Genomic DNA, 20,131 nt, shown 5'->3' with positions numbered 1-20,131 from the left:
ATATTGTCCTTTCCGCTGACGAGTCCGAATATTTTTTTTAAGTTTTTGTGGAATACCAACCGTGTCGTACTATATATTACATCATTGTACTTATGCATGCGCATATGCTGTTATTTTTTTTTTTGCAACATATATAAAAAGTGAAACTATAGAATTGACGAGACTGAACAAATGAAATGTGGCAATGTAAATGTGCGAAACGCATTGGAATGCAATTTAAAAAAAAAAATAAAGGAAAAAACCAGATTAACGGATCACGAAATTGTAATAATATATAAAAGATTTTATTCTATATGCCCAGATGGACAATTAAATTATAAAGAGTTTGAAAAAAGTCTAGGAATTCTTGGAACGATTAAAGATGCGTATCTATATAAATGTATTTTTAAAGCTTTCGATTTAAACAATGATGGGTATATTGATATTTACGAATTTTGTGTAGCCATAAATATTATGCTAAAGGGAAGTAAGCGCGATAAGTTGAAATTGTCTTATCGAATAATTTTATCAGGCGCGTCAGTCAAATTGGAGGGTTCTAAAGAGGCTGAAAATGGCAAAGAAGATAAAGACGACAAGAATTACTCGGAGCATATAACTTATGAAGATTTCGAACGAATTATTCTAAGCATCAAAGATATAAAAAAACAATTGCTAGGAGCCGCAGAAGAAATAGTAATAAGTCATGTCAAATATACTTTTAAATCGTTAAGTATATTATGCGATGATGGTAAATATAGAATGGATTTAAAATGTTATAAAAGAGCAATGAAATGTCATGAATTTTTGAAATTTATTGGAATTCACACAAAAGTTGCAGATACTTTTATAAAAAATAATGAACTGATTATAAAAAAAAAAAAACAAAAACAAAAGAAATATAAAAATGATTCAGGAAAAAAAGTATTAAGTCATTTAAAAAAATCTTATTCTGAATCTACGAGTACAAGATTATCTCTTTTAAGGGGTACTACAAGTTTATTTATAAAAAAAAAAAAACAGAAAAAAAAAAAAAATTATGATAAGAAATTAGCTAGTCTATATTCCTTTCAAGGGAAAGAAGATCATAATGGAAGTAAAATAAGTATGTTCGAAAATAAAAATAATAATATATCAACAAACATAGATGTAAATTGTAATAACGCTTTTAAAACACATGACGCATTGTTAAGTTCAAATGATGCGAGCTCCTACTTGCATAACATATCGACAAAATACAATTCAACGTTTCAAAAAAAGGAGCATAATAATGATACTGGATTGTTTGAATGTGGATTAGCTGATAAGGATGGAGAGAAAATTTTAAACGATATTAATCAAGCAAAACCGGATGGGCAAATAGATGAAAAGGTAGATAAAAAGGTAGATAAAAAACGTGATAAAATTGGGAAAGACTTAAAAGATTTAGGGAAGCATATTACACAAAATGTTGGTGGGCCAACAGATAAAATGTACTCCGATCTATATAAAGAAAACGAAGTGGAAAATGCTAGAAACGACGAACAAGGGAAGAGAGAGGAGTTGAAAAGTTACACGCATTCAAACAGCGAAATACCAATCAATACACAATCTTTTGTAAATAACAATTATAATAATTTGTTTCGAAATGAAAAAGAAGAAGAAAACAAAATGGGCAATGATAAAGGGGAATCTAAATTTGTCGATTTGAAATCGAAAATATTTGATTTTGAAAAGAAAAAAGAAAATAAAAAATATATTGATATGTGTAATAAATATATAAATAAATATAAAGAATATGTAAAGAAAGTAGAAGAAAAAGAAGTATGTGAAAATGTAAACAATGTTGATAAAACAAAAGCTGAAAATAGTCATGAAGAAAAATATTATGAACAAACTAGCAAATGGGATTATTTTGATAGTATAGATTCAGAAAATAATAGTAGTATGTATGATAATGATAAAGATGAAGGTATTGACATGGGAAGTGTTGCCAGTAGTGTTAGTAGTGATAGTAGAGTAAGTGATAAGGGTGATGGAATGGAACTTATTGAAAGTCAAGGACATAAAAGCGATGGATATATATCTCAAGAAAGTAATCAAAGAGAAGGAAATAGTTCAGGGAAATATCTACTTGAAAAATATATACAATATAAAAATTTTGTAAATGAAAATGAAGATGTAAAAGTTTTAATAAATAGAACAAATAAAGATATAAAAAATTTAGAATTAAGTCAAGATATTTTAAATAAAAAATTTTTTATTCCAGGTGCTAAATCACAACATTTTGTAATTAATAATAATTTGACAAAAGATGAACTTTTATATCATATTAGAAAAATATTAATAAATGTAGAAGAATGTTTAAAGAATGATAAGGATAGTAAAAATGAGAATTATGATAAGATATTTTTTATGTTTTTTTATATTTTTATATATAATAATACTAATAAAGAAGATGTAGAACCCAAAATTATAGAACCTAAACAGATGCATTCACGAGATAAACGTATAAAAAAATATAAAAGTGTCTTACTAGCTGTTTCTATAATTCGATATTTTTTACATACCATCACAATTTCCCAAAAATATTATTGTTCGTCTTATGATTCCATTGATGATTATAATAATGCGAATAATAATAATAATAGAGCTACAAATAATGCATCAAATTCAAACAATGAAATAAATGATATTTTAAATCAAACTAGTGAGGTGTTAGGAAAATATGCTAAAGGCAAATTTCAAAATAAAAAAATATATATTAATAAATCCAATTATTATAATTCTTCAAAAAAAAGAAAATTATCTGTATCAATACGTCATAAAAAAAAGAAAAAATCTCCAAAGCTTTTTGCAGTATATTTTGGTCATGAGAGATGGGATTTAGTTATGAATATGATGATAGGTATACGTATATGTGCGATAAAAGAATTTAATATTGATAATATATTAAATTATTATCGACATACTGATGTTATACAATTATCTACTTCAAGTCCAGATCAAAAAGTTTTATTTAAAAATTATTCGCCAATTATATTTAAAAATATTCGAAAATTTTTCGGTATAAAATCTAGAGAATATATAACATCAGTAGGACCTGAACAAGTCATAAGTAATATGGTTTTAGGGAACCTTTCGACTCTCAGTGAGCTTTTGTCTGAGGGGAAAAGTGGTTCTCTCTTTTACTTCACCAGCAATGGGAAGTACATAATTAAAACGGTAACTAAGAAATTTTATTTATCTTATTCTTCATTTGCGCACCGTATGTCTACGCTTTCAACTTACACATGCATGTATTGATATTATTTGCAGGTAAACAAGGCGATCCACAAATTATCAAAAAAACTGCTTCCACGGTACTACAAGTACATTCAGAAAAACCCAGACTCTCTTTTAACTCGTCTGTACGGAATTCACAGCATAAAATACCAGAACAGCGCATCAAGTAAGATACTGCACATGCACATGTATGCATATGCTTGTTTATTATGTTCATACGTTGCATCATTTTACATCACGTTACATATTTGACACTGTTCCCTTTTGTGCAGAAACAATAAAAAAGATATACTTCATTGTGATGAATAACTTTTTTTCATCTGCGGTTGAAATACATAGAAGATATGATATAAAGGGAAGTTTAATTGGGCGAACAGTACCTCCTGAAAAGAGGGAAGATCATACGATAGCATTGAAAGATGCTGATATTGATGAGTTAGGGGATGTTATAAATATAGGGCCTGAATATAAAGAAAAATTATTAAACATTTTAAAGTCCGATGCAAATTTTTTAAAAGAAAATTTGCTTTTAGATTATTCTTTACTGTTTGGTATACATTATAAAGAACTGTCACGAGATATTGTATGTTGGGACAAAAAAAAAACAAATGAAGTTCGTCATGTATATGACGAGTTTGGATTGTGTGTAGCAGCCAAGCCATTTCACCAGGTACTTATTGACCTACGCTCATTTTTCGAAACTTTCTTCCCAGCTTATTTACAACACTTTGAAAATGTTTCTGCTTCTTTCTCTTAGTGGGACCATGGAGGCATGATCAATATCGACAATAATCGGATTTTCTTTTTTGGAATAATTGATATTTTTACAAAGTGGAAGTAAGTGACATTATTTTTTTACATAAAAATTATGCATGTTCATTTTAAAAAGTTACGATATTTTATCATTCAAATGGAAGAGATATATATATGTACGTATGATATACGTTATTATGACATTTATTTTATCGTTTTTCAATTTTAGCTTGAAAAAAAAAGTGGAGCATACCTTTAGAACGATACAGTAAGAAATCGAAAAAAAATGACAAAATGGCTAGTTATTGGCTAGATAGCCAAATAATGAAATAAAAATATGTCTAATACATGTAAAAATATGACTTTTTTTTTTTTAGAAAATTGGATAGAAAGAATATTTCCTGCATTCCGCCAAAGGCGTATGCAAGTAAGAATTTAATAATAAAAAAAAATGGAATAAATTAACAAATTAGATAAGCAATTATAATATTATTATTATTTTTTACCTTTTTTGTAGAACGGTTTGTAACGTTTATAGAAAAACATATGGAGTGACATAGTTTATTATCAGTTAATTTATATTAATTAATTTTTTTTTTTTAAAATAAAATTATATCATTAATTTGAAAACTCAAAAAGTAAATTGGACAAAAGTTGTATCATTTCAACTTTTCACACATATATATATGTATGCAATTTTTTAGAAAATATGGAATATACTAGCCATATTCACATATTTTAATGCATATATATATGTTGCACACAAAATGTGATTAAATTTGTTTATATAATTTGTTATAATATGTTCTTATGAACTAAATAGGGTAATATGTATTTATTTATATGTTCTTAATTTACCTGACATGTACATGTTTTTCTATGTTTTTTTTTTTTTTTTTTTTTTTTATCATCAAATGTTTTTAAATGAGTATGATTAAAAATGTACATATAGAATGAAGGGATTAAGCTGTGTAAAGCGGCAATAGAATAATTAGAGTGAACATGTTTCCAACCATATTTTATAATTAACAGTGTAAATATTTTATGCATTTTTCGTTTTGTTTTATATATTGTGGAATATGGACGTATATATTTCATTTCTATTTTTTTTTTTTCTCCCACACATTCTTTTATTTAATATAAATATATAATCCCTTAAACATATATATTTTTTTTAATTAAAATCGAATAAATAATTAATTTTATTTTTATTATCCATTTTTTTTTTAATTAAAAAACAAATGTATGAAAATAAAACTTGCTTCGAATCATTTTTTTCTTTTTAATTTTGTATGTCTCGAAAATGAGGCCTCATCCATAGGCTCCTAAAATGTATTGACAAAATAAAGTGAAAAAGGTAGCAATATATATATCCCTACTTAGGGACGTAAAAAAGTTTTCGATATATTGTACAGGTTCAAATGGATAGACAACGGTTGTTACAATTTCTACAGCTTGGAAAGTTCAGCAAGTCTGGTTAGCCATGTGGGGATATGGAAAGATTCATTAGATCGAGTATTGCAAAGTCTTAATCTTATATATTGTTTGCACTCTTAATAATATCAAGGCTAATTTTTGTAAAAAATGCAATCCATTAAGCATATAAATAAACCATTGAGTTATTTGATAAGTACCAATGGTAAGATAATAAATTTATAATTGTATTTTTTTCTAAATAATCGAGTTGAATACGAGAATATTAGAGGGTGGTTTATAAAAATGGGTTCACATTGCACTGTTCTCATATGCATCTTTTATGTGTGTGCAGCGTGAGATTCAGTAAAAAATGTAAAGAAAGAAATAAAAAAGCAAAGTAAAATAAAATAACGAGTAATAGACATATCATAAGTATTGAAGATGCAATAAAATGATGTGTAATTCAATAGATAATAAAAAAAAAACGACAATATATTCGAACGAGATAATTTTTTCTTTCTCTCACGCATACACAGATATATATAGGTGTTTGTTTATTCTACATCTGTATTAGATGTCGAAACAGTATGTTCCTCATCAAGTAATTCAGTTTTTAATTGCCAGAATTGTAAGGTATTGTCTTCTGCTGTTGAACCTATGAACATTTTTAATTTTTTGTGGTGATTCCAATTAAAATCTGTTATAGGTTGTGTATGACCACCATGAGAAAAGATAAGTTCAGATGGACCATCCGATAAATCTATTGCATCTAACTCTTCACCGATTTTATTTAGATCATAAACGTTAATAAAACGATTATTACTTGCAGATGCAAGTATAGAAGCATCATTTGGAGAGAAGTTTAATCTGATAATAGCTTCTTTGTGTGCATTAATGATATGTGCAGGTTCATTGAACTTTTTAATATCCCATACTTTAATTTTTCCATTATCACTTCCAGATGCAAAATGTCCAGTAAATGTATTCAAAGAGATAGCATTAACAGGAACTTGTTGACCTAAAACTTGTTGAGCTGGTTCTGTTGCTTTAATTCTAAGATCATACATTAAAATGTATCCATCATCTGCACATGCTAATATTAAATTAGGATCATTTGTTGGAGAGATATCATTAATTGCTGATTTATATTTTACTGAATAGAATGGGCTCAATGTTTTTGCACTTAAATCATGATAGTCATATACATTTATACTTCCATCATTACCACAAGTTAATGCATGTTTTTTCAAAGTATTAAACTCAAGTCCAAAACCATCTGAATTATTCCCAATAAATGAAATTTCTGGGATCATTTTTCTTGAATCACTACTTGTGGCATCATCTATACTATGTTTATTTATATCAAATAGATGTAGATTTCCATCGATTGCTTTAGTAACAACAATATGTTTTTTTTCTAAAGGTAAAAATCGGATTCTATTTACTTCTCCTTCATGATATATTTTCGATTTAATTGTAATTTTATTTTTTTCTGGACAGAAATCAAAACCTTCATAGCTTTCATTTATTTTATAAACACATTTATCTTGTGGTAATCGTTCAAGTGGGAATAAAACATCACATACATATAAATAATTGGGTTCATTATTAGATGTATGGGTTCCTACACATACTATTTGATTTAAAACATTATCTTTGATATTTTCTTCACTATAATCACCAAAATCCATTGATAAAGATGGCCATTCTAATTCCTTTCTACAAACAAAATCATATAATAATCCACTGTTTGTTTTCCAATTTGAAAATTGAGTTTCAACATCTTCGACTTCTTCTTGTGTTATTTCTTCATTGTTTGGACCTTCACTTAATTCTAAGCAAGCTTCGTCTAAGGCATTCGATTTTCTTTTCTTGCACTCTTTAAGGGCATTCATTATATCTAGATCTATTTATGGATATTCTTTTGAAAATAAATAATATGATTTATCTTACTATTTGAAGAGTATGAAAATGTAAGCAAGCTACGAAGAGGGAAATTTATGTATATAAAATGAAAAGAAAAAAAAAAAACAGAAAATATAGGAGAGTATCTAATTATGCTCTACAATTTTATTTATAATTTTTTCCCTTTAAATAATATAATTTATTATGGCATGATGAATGAATGTATAATTGTGTTAAAGCAAAGGAATAGGAATTGAAAGCATACTCATCATTTGTATATAGTGCATATATATATGCATGTTTTTTTTGCTTTGTTTTTTATTTCATTTTTTTTTTATTTTTTTTCTTACGTTTTTTGTATCCTTGAAATATAGATGTAGTATTATTTTATGAATTTCAAATTAGTATATATAAATATATGTATTATCCATATATATATAATTTAGGTAGGATAATTATATTTTAAGTTTGTTATTTGCTGGGCATAGTATTTTACTTCTTTCGTATTAGTGGAACTGTACTTTATTTATACGCATTGAAAAATACAATATAATATTTTGTGTGCATATATAGGCAAAAAATAAATATATTTTTTTATATGTATGCTCGTACGAGAACCTAGCTTTTTTTTTTTTATTTCATAAAATGAGCTTCCTACAAATTTCATAAAAATTTTATAAAGAGAGCGATGATTTTCTGCGACATATTATACGCATATGTGTGCATATTTTTGTTAAAAATGTATTTTGCAATATATAATGTGTGTGACTAATTTTAAGTAACCTTACATTAAAAGAATCAGAGGAGAGAACAGGGAAAAAATAATGTGTACCCAATATATGAAAAGTATATTATATGTGAAATTTTTTATTTATGTATATAATTAATAATATATAAATTTTCGAAAAATCGTAAAAATGTGTATAAAAATTAAGATAATATTATGTGTGTCATTGAAATCGCTATTCAGTGAAAACTTTATAAAATATTTTTTTTGCTAGTGTCGAAATATACAAGCATTTATAGAAGAATGGATACACATTAATATAAAGTTATATTATCATTTCAAATAAATATTTTACTTATTTGTAAAAGTTTTATGAGTGCATGGGTTTGTGTATTTGCGCGATTTTTCTATTTCCTTGTAAGACATAACGTGTAAAAAAAAACATTCCGAACCTTAGCTACTATTATTTTAATGTGCAGTATTTAATAGGAATGTATTTTTTGCGGAAATTTCATCATTAAACTTTATATAAGCTTAAAGAGGATCATAAAAAATAACAATAATAATAATATTAAACCCATGTGTTTTTACCTTAATGATTTCTATAAATAAATAAAATATTATCTGCACACATAAATAATGAGGACATATATTCATAATATGCATGTACGTGTACATAATTTTATGTTCATATAAAATCTACCATATGATATTTTGTTAATAAAAAAAAGATACATTTTTGTGATATTTCACTCTTTTTAGTATTTATTGTGTAAGGAGAAAACTCTTAATATGTACATATTGGCTTGTTACAATTTTTGAGGGGAGAAAAAAAACAACCACGTGATAGTATTTTTATAAACTTCATATTTAAGTGTGTCAAAATTGGAACTTAGGATTTATGCATAGTTTTACAAATCTATGTAAACATTCGATTGGTGGAAGAATGAATAAGTTTTAAAAAACAAACATTTAAAATATCTTCATTGTATATAGAATGTATTTTTTACATTTGTATAGTAAAATACTGTACAATTAAAACGTGTGTTTGGTAATATAGTGAAAAAGGATATACTTTTAGCCTGTCTGTTCATGTAATTACTTTACATTAGACATAAAATATATGACCATGTTCATAACTTATTGAAATAGTTCATATTATCGCTACATTTTTGGGGGTATATTTATTCACTGAACAGTTACAGCAATTTAGTTAATTTTATAAACAAATTATATATACATGCGTAATTATTAGCTTAACGTAGGAAGACGTAATTGATGTGATTTCTTTTCACGTTCTCTCTTTTTGTTATTTATGTGTACCCCATTTTTAAAATTAGCAAAAATTGATATAAATTAGGTAAACTTTTTCTTTTTTCTTTTTTTTTTCATTTTTCTCTTTTGTTTTTTCCATTAAAATTGGAACAAAAGCCAAACGGTATAATATATAAAATCGAGCATGCGGAGTAATGTATATTTTTTCTTTAAATTTTTATTACTGTTAAAAATGTAAAGGAAAAGAAAAAAAACAATTCACATTTTCACCTTACTTGTTAATAAAAATATATATTAAATTTTTTTTTTCCTTCGTATTATAGTTGATGTTTTTTTTTATTATTTAATTTTTGGTTAAACGAAAAAAATAATTTACGGAGTTAAAAAAAATATATTGTTGGCAATTAAAAAAATAATTTACCATATCTGTATATTTTATCATATATATATTTCAGCATTATAAATATATTTTTTTTTTTATTTTTCTTACATTTTGATGTATAATACATTATGGTATTATTGTATGTATGATTTGTTTATATTTTATTTTTCCTTTCTAACTTGTTCATATATATTAAATATTTATACAGTTATTAATTAATTATTTTTATTTAGTCAGATTAAATTTTTCATTGCTACCCTCCATTTCTCATTTCATCATGTTTGAATAAAAACTTTGGCAAAAATTTTGAACAACATAGAGTCGTAAAAAAAAAATGTTTCTTGTATATAGGTCACAGTAAAATAAAATAATAATTTAGTCATTCGCCTTTTAATTTTTCCTTAAATATGTATTGCATGTTCATATGAAATAATTTCCAGCCATTAAAAGGGATATACATATATTAAGAAAAAAGTAAAAATAAAACAAAATAAGAAAGTAAATATATGTATATACTTTTACAATCTGATGATCAGAAATAAAAAAAAATAGAATTCATTTTTATAATTAAACTTTATCAAGGATTCTTCTCCATAATAAAAGAAGAAACAAAAAAATTTGATAAAACGTCATTCCTTTTGTATTATTGTATATGCTTCCAATGTAGCATAACTCAAAACTTTACTTAAAAATTGAAAGTTTTTTATTTTTCTTCAAGAGTTAAAGTTGATCTATAAAAGGTCGCACAGTGAAGCAGACATAAAAAAAAATGAAAAAGTAAGAAATGTCATCATTTTATAATAAAAATTTGTCTTTAAGTCCTTCAAATGGCAAAGCTTATCCAGCAAGAATAAGTAATTTATTCATACACGTTTTATCATTATTTTTTTTTATATATTTTGATAAAATGATAATATATATTTGTTTTTCTATTTAAATGGTGTTAAGGATATTATTTTGTATTTCTTTAAACATGTGTGCATATTTTTCTTACATTTTCTACCACGTTCAGGTGGAAATAATGAAGCTGGTAATATAAATCGAAGGTTGTTTCGTTCCTTTCGAAGTACCAAAAATGATATGTGCCCAGATTGTAAAGAAAAAGGAATAATAATATGCGATACAAGTGAAGGGACACAAATATGTAATGGATGTGGTTTGGTTGTAGAAAGTAATATACTATCTGAAGAACAGGAATGGAGAAATTTTAGCAATGATGGTCAATCAAAAGGCAATGATAGAAATCGTGTTGGTGAAGTCAGTGATATATGGTTAGAGAATAATTTAACTAGTACCACTTTTATTAAATCAAGTAAAAAATTACAACACCTTAACATGATGACACAAATAAATAAGAATGATCAAACATTATTATCTGCTTTTAATATTTTAAAATTAATTTGTGAAACATTTTTTTTGAGGAGCAATGTGATTGAGCGTGCTAAAGAGATAACAAAGGAGTTGCAGGTGAGTAGGCATGAAGCAGGTTCTATTTGTTTACGTTTCATTTTTTGCGCGTTTCATTTTTTGCGCGTTTCATTTTTTACACTTTCCATGCTTTGCAATTTAAAATTTTGGCCCTTTTTAGGACATGGAGCAGCTAAAGAATCGAATAAACAACCTGAACATGCTAGCTGTTGTTTATCTTGCTTGTAGAGAAGCGGGGCATATAAAAAGTATCAAGGAATTAATTACATTTGATAGATCTTATAAAGAAAAAGACTTAGGAAAAACAATAAATAAATTAAAAAAAGTATTACCATCTCGAGCTTTTGTTTATAATGAGAATATATCACATTTAATCTATTCATTATCAAATAGGTTACAATTATCTACAGATTTGATAGAGGCTATAGAATATGTTGTAAAAAAGGCTACAACATTGATTACTACATCTCATAGATTAAATTCGTTATGTGGTGGTTCGATTCATTTAATTGTTGAATTAAATACAAGTGAAGAAAAGAATGTAAAATTACCACATCTATCACAAATTGCATCTGTTTGTGGTGTCACAACAAATACTCTTAAAACAACCTTTAAAGAATTGCTAGCTGCATCTGAATACATTTTACCAAAAAATTATTTGAAGGATAATAATACAAAACTTGTCATACTCAAACATAAATATTTACATGATGATAAAAAAAAGAGGCGATAAACTATAGAGCATTATTTTGTCTTTATTTATATTGTGTCTGAATATTTTCAGGAAATTTGTTTGAAATAGTTGTGAATGTAAAGATTGAATTTTTTTGTGCGGGATCAGAGGATGACTTTCCCTTTCCCTTTGCATCAAATTACGTTTGTTTTTTTTTCGTAATAGATGCATAAAAATGAAGCAAACAAAACAAGGAAATAAATAAAAAAAAAAAATTTTCAAATTATGAATGGGAAAAATGTATGGGAAAATTTGATGGGAGGGGAAGGAATGCATAATAGATGCATCTCTTAGAACCCATCAGTCAGTCATATATGAATGAATCCATTTTTGAATAAAAGAAATGTTTTTGTCATGATCTTCTAAATTGTTATTTTGTAATTCTACAAAGATATTTTCATCTTCATAATTTTCTAATATATCTTCTTTTATAACTTGAAATATTTCACATTCAATATTATTTTTAATTTTATCTTGCGTATAATTTCTTTTTTCTAAACGTTCATATAAAACATTTGTTGATGCTGTTAGTAAAAAAATTTTATCGATATATTTATTGTCATATAAAAAATTAACATCATGAAAATCTAATATATAACCTCCATTTTGGAAATTTAAATTTTTTAATTTTTGATTGACTAATTCTTCACTGAATATACTTGCATCTAATTCGTCATCATATTCTTCGTATAATCTTTCATTTTTTATAATATTCGATAAATTTAGATGTACCATTTTTAGGGGTTCTTCTCCATCGATTTTAAACTTTTCTTCAAGATCTTTATTTATGAGTTCAACTAGTTCTTCACATAATGTACTTTTACCAACTCCTGGGACACCCGTCACAATTATGTTTGGAAGCGTTGACGAATTTTTTCCTTCCTTAGATTCGGTTGTCATATTGAACGAGCCGGTTCAAAGGGGATGTGACTGTGTCAGAGTTGATATGGCTAGAGTATCTACTCGCTTATTTCGAACGGGGCTTTACTTCTTTTATGACCAAAGCTTATTCAATAAACATATAACATATGTGCATGTATGTATTTACTTACAATTTTACGATTTACATATGTTCAGTTTTACTCCACTGTTTGACACTTCGAACTATTTATATTCATAATTATTGTTACTAGTTATTTTTTTTTTTTACAAATTTAAAAAGAAAAAGGCAATGATGCCAAATTATGATGTTTAAAATGGTTTGTTCGAGTTGTGGTTTAAAAATGAAATATTACATTGAAAAGGGAGAAAAAAAAAAAGAAAAAACAAATTGGAAATGTAGATGAGATAAATTATAAAGTTAATATAATTTTAAAACGATCTAAATTAAAATATTATTTTTTTGTTTTGCCATTTTTATATATTTCCTTTTTCTTTTTTAATACAAAATTTGGATTGTATACTATTTTAATTTTTACGGTTCTATTATTATGCAATCAAAATATGTAGATAATAAAATAAAAGATGTTCATAAAATTTTAAGTTTTATTTTTTGGGGACATTAGAAATATTTGAGATCTTTGATGTATCCATTAATTGTTGAAGTTGTTTTTCTTTGTGGTTAATTATGACAGAGGAAAGTTCGAAAAAGTCCTGAAAAATGAAATAAAAATAGAAAAGTATACTAACCGTTTTAGATAATTTTGTTTCCTATTTTTCAACTTATTTAGTGGCATACCTGAAAATCCTCCCGCTCTTGCATAAGAAGAGTGTTGGTATAGAATAAATACATGAAGCTTTTCATTTGTTCATCTTTTATATTTGTGACTAATTTATTTATTAAATTATTAGTTTGTTTGATATTTATTTGTAATTGATTTTCCATCTTATTTTTCTATAAAAAGTGAAATATATAAATTTTAATAAATAAAACAAGTGTTTATATAGATGTGCATCTAATTATAATTGTAAATCTGTTATATTATGCTTTAATTTGTTCTTACATTTTCTTGCAACATTTTAAAATGATTCCCTTTAAATGAATCCATAGCTATTTCTTTATTTTCAACAAGATTCCGTTCGATATTCAAAATAAAATTCTTTATTTGTTTTCGTTCATTAAAAACCTGTTCATACATATTTAAAAAAGTAGAAAATTATTGCATGTTCAGGATATATAATAAGATGTACGAACGAAAGAAATTGAATATACTTTGTTAAGTTCATCCTGCAATCCTTCGAGGAGTTGGGCATTGTCGTTATCTTTTATGTTTTCCTGCAAATAAGAGAAATAGTGGATGGTTAGCCATCGGCATTGCATCTGCTTTAGTACAACTACGGTTCTATTCTTCTACGTCTACGGTTCTATTTTTCTACGTCTACGATTCTATTCTTCTACGTCTATGATTCTACTTTGATACAACTTTGACTAACAACTGAATCTACTTAATTCGTGCCAACCTTTAATTGTGTGTATTTGCGTTTAAGATCATCAAGCCAACGACGCATTTGAAGGTGACTAACATCATGGTTATAAAGCATATTTTTTAGAGAGCTGATTTGATTTTTATATTCTTCGTTAATTTCTTTTAGGTTTTCAGAAATTTGTATATGTTCTTGTAGATTGACTTGGAATCTTTTATTGTCTATAAATAATTTTTCATTAATCATTTTGATATTATTAATTTCTTCTCCATATTTAATAAGTTCGTGTGTTGGAGTGGAAGAGTCTGAAGTTGGAGTATGTGGGGTCATAGAACCCAAATTGCATCTAAGTTTTTGATTTTCTCTTTTTAAGAAATAGATAATATTGAGCAATTCTTCCCTAGAAGAATTTTTATCACAATCTTTAACCGAATCATAATAATCATAATTTGTAGAATTTGATTCAGATATTATAAAATCATGTATTTTTTCTTTATCGTTTAATTGTTCTTTTAATGATTCTATTTCAGTTTTTAATTTTTCGATTACATCTATATACATAGTTAAATGATGTTTAACTACAACCGAATTAGATGTAACAATATTTTTTATATTTTTTGCTCGATTTGCATATTTTAATGTATTATGAGTATCTTCATAAGATAGATGTGAAGGACTTATGTTGGCAATCATTAAAGTTTTACAATTGCCCCCTAAAGAATCTTTTAATAATCTTGTTAATTTACTATCTCTAAATGGTATAAAATTTGATTTACTTGTTCCTTTACTTCTAGATACTAATGCATTTATAACATTTCCTAGAGCTAACAATGATCTATTTATATTTGCACCTTCTAGCATTCTCATTCCTTTATTATTAGTTTGGCTAGCTCTTTCACTACCTGCTAAATCTATAACACATAATTTTCCTTTTTTGGTTTGTTGATATAGACCTTGTCCTTTTTCTGTTTCTTCAACTGTTACTTGTAATACACCATGACTTCTAGAACTGGTTCTATTTGCATCTGTGGGTTCTTGGGTTCTATTTCTATTTCCTGTATGAATTAATTCCATAATTTCTTCAACAGATGTAGTGCAGACTTCAAAAATGTTAGAAACTGTTATACCTTTTACAGGATCTTCTCTTAAATCAAGATATTCGCTTGATGGGTTTAATAAATCACATATATTTTCATTATATATTTCAATAAAAGAGCATTTTATTATATATTCATTCATAGCTTTTAATGTTTTAATTTTTTTAAATAGATCTTGCAATATCATCATCATAACACCGGGTTCATTTTTATACCCTATAATAGTATGTGTTTTACCTGCACCTGTAGCTCCATATGCAAACACTGTTGAATTATATCCTTTGATTACTGCATCTACCAATGGTTTTACACTATTATTATATACATCTTCTTGTGTACTATTTTCATCGAATACATAATCGAAGCAATATCTTTTTTCTTTAGTTCGATTTTGTCTTAATACATTATCGGAATTATCACATGGATCTAGTAGTACAATCATTTTATTATCCATAATTTTTATAACATTTTTTGCTCCTTCATTTTTTTCACTATTACTCATAGGTCTGCATCTAATTACAACATTCATATTGTAAGTTATATCTTTTTCATTTTTATTTGCTTTAGTAGATGTAGGAGTGATTCCATTTCCTCCATTATTACATTGGGGAGAATAATTTGCACTTGATGAGATAGTATAATTTGAAGGCGATTTAGTTCCTACATTTCCACTTGAATGTCCACTAACACTAGTTCTTGTGTGTCCTTCATTCTTTTTGAATACTTTTGGTGTTTTTACTAGATCTTTTTCTGTTTGTTTTATTTTTCCAGTTTTTACGACTGCAAAAGATGCTTTGGTAGATCCTCCGCTTTTTGAACTTCTTGGTGTCCTTCCCTTTCCTATAGGACTAATTTTAGCTGCATCATTTCGTGTAGATGCCTCAGCTCTGTTAGATACGTCGATCCCGTTAGGAGTATCAGATGTACCAATAGGAGAACCCTCCTTTGAATAGATGCATCTTTCTAAGTTAAGATCTGGAAGTATGTCTCTCCTAGTGTGAGAAGAATGTGTATCGTGTTCCTTATCAGTATAATAAGAATTGGATTTATTTTGATAATCTTTAGGAGTCGAATTATTTAATGAATTTTGTTTATTAGTAGAATCATGTAAATAATTATAATTAAATTGTTCAGATATATTATTTTTGTTTTGAAATATATCATCTTTATCTGAATAATGTTTTGTAATATTTAGATGTTTATTTTCTGTATCATCATATTCATAATTTGGAAATGAATCTTTTTGTACATAATTATAAATTGTAGATTTTGTGTCAACATCGAATTGTGATTTTGTTGTTTCTTCATCAGTATGATATGATATTTTTGGTGTCTCATCTTTTTCAAATTTTATTTCTTCATTTGTTTCAGAATTTTTAGTATTCATTAATTCGTTACCTTCTATGTTTCGTTCCAAAGAATAATTATTTTCTTTGCTCAGGTAAAGCAAATTATTTTCGATATCATAGAAACTTTTTTTCATTTCTTCCCATTGGTTAGATGATATTTTACTAGTTTCAATAGATTCTTCATTATCTAGTTTGCTATATGGTTCTACATCTGTTAATTTTATTGAATTTGGTGATACATCATTTTGTTTGTATGAGCTGTTTTTATCAGATGCGTGATCAGTGTATTCTACATCTGACCTATTTAGTTGACTATCCATTAAGTTATCCTGTTTTGATTCGGTATGATGAGTCTCTTTATCCTCAATATACGAGGCAGAGTTTTCTGTTTTGATTTCAGATTTAGCAAAGTTTTTAAAACTCTTTATGGAATCAATTTTTTCATAACAATTATGATTGGAATAATCTTGAAGGTTATATTCTTCATGATCAAGGATAGTTGGTGTTTCTCGATTCGAATTTTGAGGTGATTCAACAAAACATACATCTGTAGATGTATTAGAACAACTAATTTGGTTTTCTATAATAAGATTGTTATTTATTTCGTGTGTCTCTCTTTTATGTGAATTATTTTCTGAATACATATTTTTATTATTTTTTTGTATAAAAGTAGGATCATTAGATGCTATAGTTTGCATAGAATTATTAAATATTTGTATTTCTTTCATCAATTTATCTATTGAATTAAAATGGAGTTCTTTTTTTTCGTCACTAAATGTATCATAGAATTTATCGCTTTTATTTTTATATAGAGGTGATAATTTATTTTCATCATAATATTGAGTTTTATATTTTTGGTCTGTAAAATTTCTGCATGATTCTGTTTGATTTTTTTCTATTTCTGTGTTTCTATATATATTATCTCCATAATTACTAACAAATATTTTCATGGAACCTTTTTGATCCTCTTCTTTTTTTATAGATGTATTTTTTATGGGTTCTATTAATTTCTTTTCATACATTTCTTCTTTTTTATAAAAATTATTTTGAAAATTTAAACCGTGAGCACTCTTATATTCGTCATATTCATTTATTCTCTTTTCTCTATTATTTATATCAGACTGGTTGGCTGTTTCATTTGTTTTGTATGCATCTAAATCTTCATCATGTGTATTCATCATATTTTGATTCTCTATCGAATTAGTATATTTATATGCAGAATTATTTGAAAAGTATTTTTGTAAATGTTGTTTTTCTGCTAAGTTTGTGTCATCAATCCTATTGTTACAATTTTGAATATTATCGCTCAATGGTGTATTATTCATAACTTTGCTAAATTGATCATTATTGTAGATGCCATTGTTTTTCTGTTTTGGTGTCTGTACATCTGATTCGAATGATGAATAGCGAGAAGGAATAAGACTATTTGATGAATTTTTATCTTGCGTATTTTTAATATTTATTAAATGGTTATCACCATTTGAATTTGACTGTGCAATTTCTTTGTCTTCCATTTTGTTATTATATTATTATAGATCCTTTTTATGTTTTTAATTTTAGCTAACTAGTATATTGAGTAGATGTACATGTACATATGCAAGGGATAATATTGAACCAGCTGTTAGATGTTCTCTTCGAATGAAATATATTTTTTTACAAAAAAAAGGGAGGGAAAATAATATCGGACTATTTTACTCGATCATGCATACAAATATATGCACATATACATATATATATTTTTTTTTATCATAATTAAAAATTTATATATATAATTTGAGTATATGTTAAAATAGCCAAACGAGGTTTTCTCCCCCTTATGTTTTTTTATATATATTAACAAGCATTATAGAGAAAATTTGAAAATGAAGAAGATATAAATGTCATATATACCCCAACGTATATTATATATGTTCATGTAATGGAGAACTGTATTTTATTTTTTATTATCAATTATGGAATTAAAAAAATATATATATATTTCTTAAAAATTAGACAGCTAAAAATTATAAAAAAAATGCGAATAAATAATGAATGCACATAATAGGGTTTTTAAAAATAAATGATAATTAGGCTTTGTTCCCATAATAATAATAATATGGAAAACGCATGTAAACAGAGAAGAGAGTAAAAAAAATGTGTGTGCATATAATATATATATTATATATTTTTATGTGATGCATTTTTATAATCCTACAATATATTGTGATACGTATACATAAGTTTTATGCTCCTACATAACATTTTTCATTTTTTATTCACAATAATTATTTATTGTCTGAATTAAGAAAAAAATAGTAGTACATAATATGCATTGCCTATGCATAAAATAGTTCAAACATAGTAAAAAAAATGTTTTATTATTACACACAAATTTATTTGTAGATCTTAAAGGATTATATTTAAAAAAAAAAAATAAATACAACCCCAGTCTGTTCTTTCTCTTTTTCTCTCTTTTTTTAATTTGTGCATTAAACAAGCCAATTCTTAATTTCACATTTTTAAGACATTGGAGATTAAATAAAATAATTTATATATTTTTTTAATACTAATAGTTGTGTAAATAAAATAAAACAATAAAATTAAATAAAAAATGGGAAACAAAAAATAAATAAATGGAGAACAAATATAAGATTTATAAAATACAAAAAATAAAAAATAGCTTTATTTTTTTAATTCTACATATGTATATATGAACAGGTTTTGGCAACCTATATTTGGTGTTTTACTTTCTTTGTAAAATGTCCTTATATTTTTCGAGTTCTTCAAACCGTAAATCTTTTACTTTTAAAACTTTTCCAAAGCTAAAAATAAAAAGAGAAAAAAAGAAACAAATAGAATGATGAGATGGTGTAATATCCCACAATATGATGACATTAAAATGTGTGTGAGTTATATAAGATAATAATTAGTGGGCTTTTTATTTATTCCCTGTTCATAATATTTAGCATAATAATATATGACTTTTTAAAATAAATGTCAAAAAATTATGAACATGGTCAGGTTTTTTTTTTTTTACCTTTGTAGAGGACATTGTGGCTGGTTAATTATGCCATGAAAATATTTCCACATTTTGGGGCAAATATCTTCCATTTTTTGAACATCATTCATATTTATTTTGTTCTGATTGTTGAAATAAGAAATAAGAAATGGTGGATGTAAATATTTTTTGCATATCCATGCAGACAGGAAATGATAGTAATAATATGATAAAACAATGATAAAAAAAATAGCATGTACATAACATTTTTCGCACATATTTATATTAACATTTTTGAGAAAATGTATTCCTTTTTACCTTGCATATATAGCAAACTTTGCTATTTTTGTATTTTACAATATATTGGTTCATAAATATTTCAAATGTATTTATACTGTTCTTCAGATTTTCAAGTTTGTTAGTTCCCATTCTTTTTTTTAATAAATTTTATGAACATAATATATGAATACACATAACGGAAAGCA

At 25.8% G+C, this 20,131-nt stretch overlaps 6 protein-coding genes across 6 annotated transcripts; 2 read left to right on the top strand and 4 right to left on the bottom strand.

Annotated features, from left to right (window-relative positions):
• Positions 1 to 171: 171 nt before the first annotated feature.
• PCHAS_0201500 (phosphatidylinositol-4-phosphate 5-kinase, putative) lies at positions 172 to 4,548 on the top strand (the record flags this gene model as incomplete). Its single annotated transcript, XM_016798475.1, has 7 exons — positions 172 to 3,180; positions 3,274 to 3,406; positions 3,513 to 3,910; positions 3,998 to 4,077; positions 4,223 to 4,261; positions 4,371 to 4,420; positions 4,511 to 4,548. 7 exons carry the CDS (start codon positions 172 to 174, stop codon positions 4,546 to 4,548), a joined length of 3,747 nt encoding a protein of 1,248 aa, XP_016653060.1.
• A 1,415-nt stretch (positions 4,549 to 5,963) lies between these two features.
• PCHAS_0201400 (chromatin assembly factor 1 protein WD40 domain, putative) lies at positions 5,964 to 7,304 on the bottom strand (the record flags this gene model as incomplete). Its single annotated transcript, XM_741029.1, has 1 exon — positions 5,964 to 7,304. The coding sequence occupies one exon, from the start codon at positions 7,302 to 7,304 to the stop codon at positions 5,964 to 5,966; it is 1,341 nt and encodes a 446-aa protein (XP_746122.1).
• Positions 7,305 to 10,482: 3,178 nt separating this feature from the next.
• Positions 10,483 to 11,859, top strand: PCHAS_0201300 (transcription initiation factor TFIIB, putative; the record flags this gene model as incomplete). The annotated part of the gene is made up of 3 exons (XM_016798466.1): positions 10,483 to 10,552; positions 10,711 to 11,165; positions 11,287 to 11,859. 3 exons carry the CDS (start codon positions 10,483 to 10,485, stop codon positions 11,857 to 11,859), a joined length of 1,098 nt encoding a protein of 365 aa, XP_016653059.1.
• Positions 11,860 to 12,159: 300 nt separating this feature from the next.
• Positions 12,160 to 12,759, bottom strand: PCHAS_0201200 (adenylate kinase-like protein 1, putative; the record flags this gene model as incomplete). Its single annotated transcript, XM_735863.1, has 1 exon — positions 12,160 to 12,759. The coding sequence occupies one exon, from the start codon at positions 12,757 to 12,759 to the stop codon at positions 12,160 to 12,162; it is 600 nt and encodes a 199-aa protein (XP_740956.1).
• A 585-nt stretch (positions 12,760 to 13,344) lies between these two features.
• PCHAS_0201100 (kinesin-8, putative) lies at positions 13,345 to 18,183 on the bottom strand (the record flags this gene model as incomplete). The annotated part of the gene is made up of 5 exons (XM_016798457.1): positions 13,345 to 13,452; positions 13,538 to 13,693; positions 13,803 to 13,925; positions 14,012 to 14,074; positions 14,260 to 18,183. The coding sequence occupies 5 exons, from the start codon at positions 18,181 to 18,183 to the stop codon at positions 13,345 to 13,347; spliced, it is 4,374 nt and encodes a 1,457-aa protein (XP_016653058.1).
• Positions 18,184 to 19,391: 1,208 nt separating this feature from the next.
• Positions 19,392 to 20,075, bottom strand: PCHAS_0201000 (conserved protein, unknown function; the record flags this gene model as incomplete). The annotated part of the gene is made up of 3 exons (XM_735081.2): positions 19,392 to 19,470; positions 19,686 to 19,789; positions 19,965 to 20,075. 3 exons carry the CDS (start codon positions 20,073 to 20,075, stop codon positions 19,392 to 19,394), a joined length of 294 nt encoding a protein of 97 aa, XP_740174.2.
• Between the last annotated feature and the right edge of the window lie 56 nt (positions 20,076 to 20,131).

The sequence above is a fragment of the Plasmodium chabaudi genome (genome assembly GCF_900002335.3).
Source record: "Plasmodium chabaudi chabaudi strain AS genome assembly, chromosome: 2".
Classification (NCBI taxonomy): domain Eukaryota; phylum Apicomplexa; class Aconoidasida; order Haemosporida; family Plasmodiidae; genus Plasmodium; species Plasmodium chabaudi.
The sequence above is the reverse complement of the archived record's forward strand: the minus strand, read 5'-3'. Positions and strand labels throughout refer to the sequence as shown.